The sequence below is a fragment of the Dipodomys spectabilis genome, unplaced genomic scaffold (genome assembly GCF_019054845.1).
Source record: "Dipodomys spectabilis isolate Male_0828 unplaced genomic scaffold, ASM1905484v1 ptg000017l, whole genome shotgun sequence".
Classification (NCBI taxonomy): domain Eukaryota; kingdom Metazoa; phylum Chordata; class Mammalia; order Rodentia; family Heteromyidae; genus Dipodomys; species Dipodomys spectabilis.
In genome coordinates this window covers 9823192-9832318 of record NW_024870694.1, presented here as the reverse complement: position 1 = coordinate 9832318, position 9127 = coordinate 9823192, and the positions used below count along the sequence as shown (strand labels likewise).

Below are 9127 nucleotides of genomic sequence, written 5' to 3'. Positions count from 1 at the left end.
TCTAGCGCTGGGGGAAAAGTTGGCAGGTTGGTTTTGCAGGCCCATATAAGAGAAGCGAGGGAGCGAAGTTCAGACTATGCCTGAAGTCCTTTGCCTCTGACTCGGGGCTTTGTGTGTTCTCCAGCATCCATGATGCTGTGGCAGGCTAATTTGTCAGCTCTCAGGTAAGCTAAGATCTTGGGTTCTTGATCATCCTGGACGTCACTGGCCTGTCTTTTCAATGTAGAGGGTGGACTAGGAAGCAAGTCCAGGAGAGAGCTGGAGGAGGGTAAGTCTGCACTCAGGACAGCTGTTAGGTTGTCTCAGGAAAAATCTGGGCAGGAGAGCAGATAAGGGGGCTAGGACTTGCCAGTGGGTAGAAAGAGCTTAGCAACTTCCTAGTGAAGAGGGTTTCAGTCAAACCCTGAGGCACTATAAAGACCAGCCACGGAGTTTGGGACCAGAAGGGTGACTGGCAAAGCTCCTCTGCCTGAATCCCAGCAAGAAGGCAGGTCTAGAGGGCTGCCTCTCCATAAGCAGGTGTAAGCCTTGAGGGAACATGGACAGAGCTTCTGGAGCAGGCGAAGGTGGTATTCAGGCCAGTTAGAAAGGGCCTGGAGCCCAGAAGACTCTCTGCAGGGCTCTCAGCCCCTCAGAGGACAATGCTCACATGCTGTGCCATCTGCTGTCTCTCTCTCATGCCCCTCCTCCATCCTGAGGAGAAAGCCACACCTCCAAACATGGCCGCCAGCTGCACAGAGCTCCTTCAGCAACTCCCAACAGTCCAGCGGGAGATGATGCTCTTCACAGGAACCCCCATGGGCTGGGAGTGTGGCTGCTATGGTAGAGCACTCATCTAACAAACACAAGGTACAGAGTTCAAATCTCAGGATCACTAAGAAAAAAAATGCAACCTTCTACTTTGTGTGGATCCCAGGCACTTCTCTATAGAACTTTTCCTCTCTGAGGCTACCCAGTGCATTTGTTCTTGGAAACACTCCTTCCATCCCTCACCTGGGTCAAGTCCACAGCTTCTAGACTTCTGATCTGGTCAGGCCTGCCTTCCTGAGCCCCACGAACATGGCCTCTTCCAGTTCTGAGTTCAAGGTCTGAGACATAGGGCATGCATGGAAACTCTAATCTGATGAAAGGCTGAATGTAAGGTCCTGAAGGAGAAGAAGAGTCAATGTTGTTCTTTAAATATGTTGGTCATTTATACAAATTTACAGATGGGGTAAAAAAACCACCAGAGACTGAATGTTGGCGCTCATCCCCGTGGACACTGCTGGGAAGGAAGGAGGGCTGGCAGTCAGCACAGGCACTGATGTTTCATGTTTTCTGTGTAGGGATCTTTACTTTGATAACAAGGGTGTTTTTCTCACAGCCAGGACCCTCAGAGAGCCAGGTCTTTGCAGGCTAAAAATTAATATCTGCCTTCTTTGGAGAGCCATCTTCAGGCTGGGCTGCTGTAGAGCCTGGTGGGTGTGGGCCTGACTCTTGGTACAAGGGCCATCCTGAGAGCAGGAGATCTGAGTTGTCCTAGGGTGACTGGGGTCTGAGACTTGGCTTACCAGACATATGAAAGGTCATCAGATATTTATAACAACTTATGAAACCCTTTAAAGCATTTTTCTGTGCCCTTAGACTCAAGGATTAGACTCAAGGCCTCAGTACTGTCACTTATATATTTTTTTGGTGCTCTACCACTTGAGCCACATCTGTACTTCAGGTTTTTTGCTGATTTGTTGGAGATAAGAATCTCACAAACTTTCCTGCCTGGGCTGGCTTTGAACCATGATCCTCAGATCTCAGCCTCCTGAGTAGCTAGGATTATAATCATGAGTCATTAGCACCTGGCTTCATTTAAAACATTTTAAAGCCAGACACCTGTTTGAGAGACTAAAGCATCTAATCCAGTCTTTTTAAAACAGAGTTCCTGGGTGACCTGGAACTCCCTCCGCTCCTGCCTCAGCCTCCAGAATTACAGACATACACTACCATGCCTGGCTCAGTAACTTCATCTCTCTTCCCAAGTCTCTTTCCAAGTGTGGGGGTGGAAGGTGGGCTCACAAACATTTATTGAGAACCTACTATATCCTAAACCAGTGGGGGCTCACATGGGAATTGTGGTTCCCACTGTGCAGATATGACACTAAGGCCTGGCCAGGAAGTTAGTTGCTCACATTGATGCCCAGCCCTTATTCTTTCCCCAACCTTACTCTGCCTTCCAGGATACAACAGCAAGCAGCCTCTGAAAGCAGGAGAGCAAGCTGGTGGCTCCCTGGGTGCAGGGGAGCTCATCCGGTACCCGCCACGTCATGGCTGCAGGTATCACTAGCTCCTAGACTTTCATGCCAGGGTCATCTTGCAGCATGACACCCACATAAAATGCTGTTTCTCATCCCAGACTTCATGTCCCTCGGGCTCCAGGGCAGCTAGCTGTGTGCAAACTCAGGACTGGGGAGATGAGACCTTCGGGGTTGCTCTAAGGAAGCAATTTCAAGGCAGCCAGGCAACACTGATAAGTCTCGTTTTCCTATAAAGGGATAGCCTGGTGTTTGTGTAGCTAAAGAGAACATGCTTGGGTCTGGCTCCTCCCAGCTGGACAGCAGCTGGGGGTGAGGGTAGAGGGATGTGGGGAGTCAGCTCCCACACCTAGCTGTGGCATGCAGGAGGACTAGATGGAATTCATTTACTACTAGACGGAGTTCATAACCTACTGCCTGCCTCTCTGCCCTCTCTCTCCCTGTCTCTCCTCTCTGGGTTCTGGAAGAAGCTAGGAAGGGTGGCAGAGTCACTCAGCTGTGCCAAGCCCACCTTTGAGAACGCAGAGCTGCCATCTCTTTCTGGCTCGTGTCCAGTGCCCTCTGGACCCTACTCTCCTGCTTCCTCCTGGCATGGACCCCGTGGGGCACAGCTGGTGCGGGGGGGGGGGGGCCTGCTGTGCCCCCAGAGGCACTCCCCAGGGAAGCTTGATCAAGGGATTAGAACAACTGCTCCGTTGGTTGCCCAGCTGGCTTCTCTGTGATCTGGGCAGCTGTTTGGGGGATTTCCAGAGCCAGCCCAAGATGAAGTGGTCACCTAGTGGCCTTCCCCCACACAAGAGATTTCATCTCCAACTAATTAGTCAGATGCTGAACTGAAGGCCCAGTTCAAGTGGTAGGGTGGCAAGAAAGCGTCACATGAACACAAAGTCCTGAGTTCAAGCTCTAATACCCTCCCTCCCTCCCTCCCCACCCCTCTCTCTCATACACACAGTTTGGCTAGACACTGAAGAATTAACATGGAATGTGCTCTTTTTATTTTATTTTATGTTATTTTATTTTTTTGGGTCCGGTTGTGGGGCCTGAACTCTGGGCCTGGGCGCTGCCCCTCAGCTCTTCAGCTCAAGGCTAGCGCTCTACCACTTGAGCCACAGCGCCACTTCCAGCTTTTTTCTGTTTGCTTATGTGGTGCTGAGGAATTGAACCCAGGACCTCATGCATGCAAGGCAAGCACTCTACCACTGAGCCACCTTCCCAGCCCAAATGTGCTCTTTTTAAGAGCTTCTGAGCCTCATTAGGATTTTCCTAAGGGTTGGTGACTATGTGACTGACCATTATGCAAACAAGGGTGTCTCCAAACTAGGAATCCTGACTCTAGGCCCAAGCAAAGGCGAAATGTTCTCTGGGAAACACACCTCTTGGTACTGATTCAGGTGCTTCAGTTGCATCCGGGTGCCTCCAACTGCCCCACCTCTCCCCCAACACTCCCCGTTCCTCATGTGATCCCATCATCTGAATATTGGGTAACCTGCTTGACTTCTCCCAGTTTGGGCCTGCAGCCCCTTACTTAAACCCCGTCTCAGACTCCCCACGCCCTCTCAACTAAGCCCAGGCTTCTGGCTATGGCTCCAAGACCCTGTATCCTCCCTACTCTGGACGCCAGCTCACACCTCAGCTCTGAGGAGATCCTCTGTCCTGCACCCTCCTCCTGACCTCCACATGCTCCTCCTCCACTGCAGCGCCAGTAAAGAATCTCTCCCTGGATGCTGGCGGCTCATGCCTGCAATCCTAGATATGTAGGAAGCTGAGGACCACGGTTCAAAGCCAGATCAGGCAGGAAAGTCTGTGAGACACTTACCTCCAATTAACCACCAGGAAACTGGAAGTGGAGCTGTGGTAGAGTGGTAGAGTGCTAGCCATGAGTGAAAGAGCTCAGAGACAGTGCCTAGGCCCTGAGTTCAAGCCCCTCCACCCCCTGCCCCCCAAAGACCCTCTGGAGAAGGAGGTGTTCTTAACAGAGGATACTCTGAGTAAAACAAGTCACCCATGCTTTGTTTTCACTCTGTCTGGCCACCATGTTTTCAGAGGTGTTATCTGAGCTGGTACAGTCAGATACGGAGACAGTGTGCTCACTAACAGTGTTTTAAACAGTATGAATGTTTTCTTATTGTTCAGTCAGCTGGCAGTGAACTCTAGAGTTGGTTAGATCAACAGCTCCGCTCTGTCATCAAGGACCTGGCCCCTCCTCTTAACGTCATCCTCCAGACCAGTGAACCTTGTCTCAGGGTCACCTAATAGTGGCTGTCCTGACAAGCATCACAACCTTATACCTCAGCGCTCAGGAAGGAGAGGTAGGAGGAGGCCTTTATTCATGAATCTCTTTTCTCAAGAAGGAAAATCTTTCAGTGCCACCCAGTGCTTACATCTGATTGGCCAGTACCAGGTCATGAGCCCATTAACCAAGAATAATCGGGGAAGTCAGGCACAGGTGGCTCATACCTGTAATCCAAGCTACTCAAGAGGCTGAGATCTGATGACAAAGTTCAAAACGAGTCCAGGCAGATGGAGCTGAAAGATGATGATTCCCACTCAACTGAAAAGAGCCAAAAGTAAAGGTATGGCTCAAGTGGTAGACCACCAGCCTTAAGAAAAAAAAAAAACAGTGTGAGTGTGTTGCCCTGAGTTCACACCCCAGTTCCAGTACCAGTAGGATTGTCATGATTCACTCACTTATTCTTATTTCATATCTTGAGTACTGGAGATCAAACCCTGGGCTTCACCCTCACTGGGAAGCACTGTATCACTGAGCCACATCCCCAACCTCATCACAGGTAATTTAGATCAATCATGAGTTATCCCCAGAGACTAAGTATTGTGCCACAATGAATCCAACATTCTGTTGTCAACAGGTAAGGGAGAGTGGACTTTGGGAGGGTGTCTTAGCTCAGTTTCCCCTGAACCTGGCTTCCCTCACTCGTCAAAATGAGCTTCATGAACCGGCAACTTTGACATCAAGTGGGAACTTGCTAGAAATGCAGACTCTCAAGCCTCCTCCAGGACTTCAGGCACCACAATCTGCATTTGGACGAGATGTCCCCGGTAACTCAAAAATCAAGAATCAGATATTCACGAGAGGCCTGGCAGTGGTCATGCCACATGGCTGAGAGCTCTCCCGGGAAAGGGATCGTGGAAGACCCCCACCCATCTCCCTTAATCTGCTTAATCTCACTTTTGAGTCACCTGAGTAATCATTTCATTCTACTCTTGGTTTTGCCTCTAGCATTAGACTGTCAACATAGTGTCAGAGAAAATGCCTTACTTCCTTTAGTCTACTAATTTGTCTTTACTGACTTCCTGCTGCAGAAACAGAAAGGAAAACAATTTGAATCTATAAAGAAAAACATACCAAGTATCACTCTAGCTTAATGAAATAAGCCTAGATACAGGAGAGTTGGGTACAAAGACTATCATCTCTGTTTCACTTGCAGTAGGCCTGACTGCAAACAATTCAAGTGTTCAATTTGGCTAAATAGGTTATGGTGGCACTCAATGGAAATTATGGCACGCAATGGACTATTATGCAGTTCTTAAAAACATGTGAATGAGCCAGGCACTGTGGTGTATACCTATAATGCTATCTAGGTAGGATGTATAGATAGGAGGATGGCCATCTAAGGTGTGACCTGGGAGAAAACCAGAGACGCTATCTGAAAAATAACTAAAGCAGGAAAGGGCTGGGGATTGCCTTTCTTATGTAGTAGAGCACCAGCTTAACAAGCATGAGACCCTGAGTTCAAACCTGAGTATACCAAAAAAAATGTGAATAAGCACTCAGAAGGCTGAAGCAGGAAGAAAGGGAGTTCACGGCCAGTTTGGGTTACACAGTAGGAATAGTGTGAATGAAATACGGTGGATGAAATGTTTGTAATAGCAGAAGAAATGTTCAGGCTTGGGTTGGTGGAAATGTGGGAATGAAGTCGTCTTGATGTATGGTAGATGACAACTCTGTCTATGAGTTTATTCATGGAGAAAGTGCAGAGACTTGTCAGAGTGTTAACCGAGGCTGCTCTTGGGTGGTCAAACATGGATGAGGTTGATCTTTTCTTTAACAACTTTCCGTATCTCTATAATGAACATGCCCTGCCTTTAGAATCAGAAAAAAATTATTTTAAAAGTCAACTTTGGGCCTGGGTTGTGCCTGTGTCAGAGTGTGCATTGGTGGTGTAGTGATACACACCTGTAATCCCAGCACTCAGGAGGCCAAGGGAGGAGATTAAGAGTTGGAGGCCAGCCTGGATAACATAGTCAGACCCTATTTAAAAAAAAAAAAAAAAAAGCTAAGGGTCAGTTTACTAAAACCCAGGAAATGAGTAACCAAGCAGCCCAGGAATGTGGATTCAAGGGCCAGAGCTGCTATCTACAGCTGGGTGGACTAGGTCGATCCTTCTCTGGGCTCACATCTCCTTAGTAGGATTGAGCTGGATTCACAGCAACTAGAGTCTCTTGCAGTTTGAAGAATACTTTATGATTTCAGGTCTTCAAGGGGGAAGGCAAACTGCAAGTCCAGGTGGAAAATCTGGGGAGCTGGAGGCTGGGCGTCCCACTTAGCACCGCAGCAAACTTCCTGGCCTTTGTCTTTTTATTCTTCTGCATAAAACTAAACAGATGGGTCAAGTTGAGATTCCTGGGCTTCAAGCCAGCCCTGGTTCCCCCAGGCTTACCCTCCAGTGCACCCAGAAAGGCCCTTGCTTCGTGGGGACACCATCCCAGGAGGATATAGATTGAGTAGGTGGAGAAACTCTCCCTCCAGAGGTAAGATGAGAAGAGGAATGAGCTAATTGGCATGTGCATGCTCTACACTTTTAGAGAAAGGGATGGAGGAACCTAATCCTGGGAGAATGACAGTGGCCTTTGTGTTGGTCCAAATGCCAGGGCTCTGCCATCACCATGGCCTAGGGGCCAAGGCTGCAGCATGAGACTTCTCCTCATCACCCAAGCTCCCTCATTTGCTGTGGCCCAACCTACAACACACCCCTGTGGAGAGACCCAGCCACAGGGCCACAGGCATGGACCCCTCTGCTTCATCTCCTGCCATGTGAGGGTTCACAAGTAGGTCACAAATTTGTCCTGAACAGGGACTGTGAGTATCAGATGCCAGCCCCACCACGCCACACCCCTCCTGGCTGAACTGTTGGGTATGAAGCTGTAGCAGGGCAGTAAGCTTTGAGGCAGGCAGATCTAGGTCCTAGTCCCCCTTCAGATATCAGAAATATCAGTCCTGCTTAAGACAGGCGCAGGCTGAGGCCTGCAGGAGCTGAAATGGAGTTAGGATGAACACTCCCGTTGAGAGTAAAGGACAAGGGAAGATTAGGCAGGGGACATGGCAGCTGACATCACAAAGCCACCGCTCTGGGGGTGGAAATGGCCAGTCCTCACACTGCCACATTGGCTACAGGGTCACCATAAGGACAGAATCTCAGCTTAAATGCTGAGGTGTGTCTGTCAGGAGTCAGCAGTCTGGGGCTGTCTTCCAGACCCGGCTCCTGGCGACAGGGAAGTGACAGAACTCACAGTGAGTCCTGGCCCCACTTAATTCCCTTCTTTGCTTTTGGGCCCAGAAGACTTGGCTTAAATCCCAACACTGTGACTTAGCATGTGACGACGGGGACCATGGCAGACGGGGACGTGACCAGTTTCACTTGATCACCCAGCCATGGTGCGTGGTGGGGAAGGAGGCTGCATCACCTTCCTGGACTCAATCCTCACATGTGAGTGGGAAGTGACTGCCACCGCCCCGGGTGCGAGGATTCACCTGGCCCGGACGCTAGCTATGAGTCTTTTCACTCAAGACTTAGTCGATCGATTTGATCCATGTCTGCTTCCTGCTCTCGCTCAGCCTAACCTAAAACCCCCTCTTCTCCCCTCCACTCCCTCTTTGCCTCTCCCATCTTCCTTTTCCTTCCCCTTCCCTTCCTTCCTTTCTTTACTTCCCTTTCCTACTCTTTTCTCCCCTTCCCCTCCCACTACTCCCCTCTAGTTCCTTCTCTAGCTCTTCCCCTTCTTCTCTTCCTCCTTCTCTTCTCTCTCTTTTCCCTCCCTCTCTTCTTTTCTCCCTCCTTTCCTTTCTTGGAAATAGTTTCATGGGCAGCATAAAGTTCTGTGAAGGTACAAGCCATGTTAGGGGTCCCCCCCAAAATTAGGGACTCCTGCTTTGGGGAGTTTGAAAGACGAAAGTCCCTTGGAGATCCCAACTTTGCTGTCCAGAGCCCACCTGCCTCTTCCAGCCAGGCCAGTCTTCCCCCACGGGGAAAGCTCACAATGTTATTCCTGCGCCAGCTCACATGAACCACAGGTCTAGTTCAAGCTCTTTTTTGCAACCTTCCCCCACAGGGAATTTCAATATAAACCTGAGTTCAGATTCTGATCTGCAGTCCTAGGAGGTCTTCACCAGACAGAGGTGAGAGAATGCACTCATTTCCTGCCCTCTTATCCAATCAGATGTCTTAGGAGGGAAGAAGGGAAGACAAACAGGTGTGGCCCACCTGGGTAGAGGGAGAGGCACTCACCACAGGCTTGGAAACATCCTAACACTAGGACATAGGCTAGTTGACAACTGGGCTCAAAGGGAAAGCAAGGGAATTGGAAGTGGTCAGGGAAGATATGAATAGGATCCCACGAACCTCCTTATCCAGTGTCTGAGGTTCCTCATCAGAATATCATAAACACCCAGAGGTGAACTAGATAGATACGCTCCTAGACACTTATCCTCCCTCAGGCTTACCTCATTTATACCCACCTTGAGCACTGATGTCAGGATGAAGTGAAGAGCCTGGTACCTTTTTCAGACTCATTTCAGCCTTACCTTTTGGGTGTTATTACCCCCA

The 9127-nt window shown here is 49.5% G+C and overlaps 1 protein-coding gene across 1 annotated transcript in view; it reads left to right on the top strand.

Moving 5' to 3' along the window:
* The first annotated feature begins 719 nt into the window (after window positions 1–719).
* The window catches only part of Muc4 (mucin 4, cell surface associated), a 57548-nt gene continuing 49140 nt past the window's right edge, over window positions 720–9127 (top strand). The window contains exons 1-2 of the mRNA XM_042670275.1: window positions 720–822; window positions 2211–2307. Coding sequence (XP_042526209.1) covers window positions 720–822; window positions 2211–2307 — 200 coding nt within the window. The remainder of the gene's footprint in view (window positions 823–2210; window positions 2308–9127) is intronic.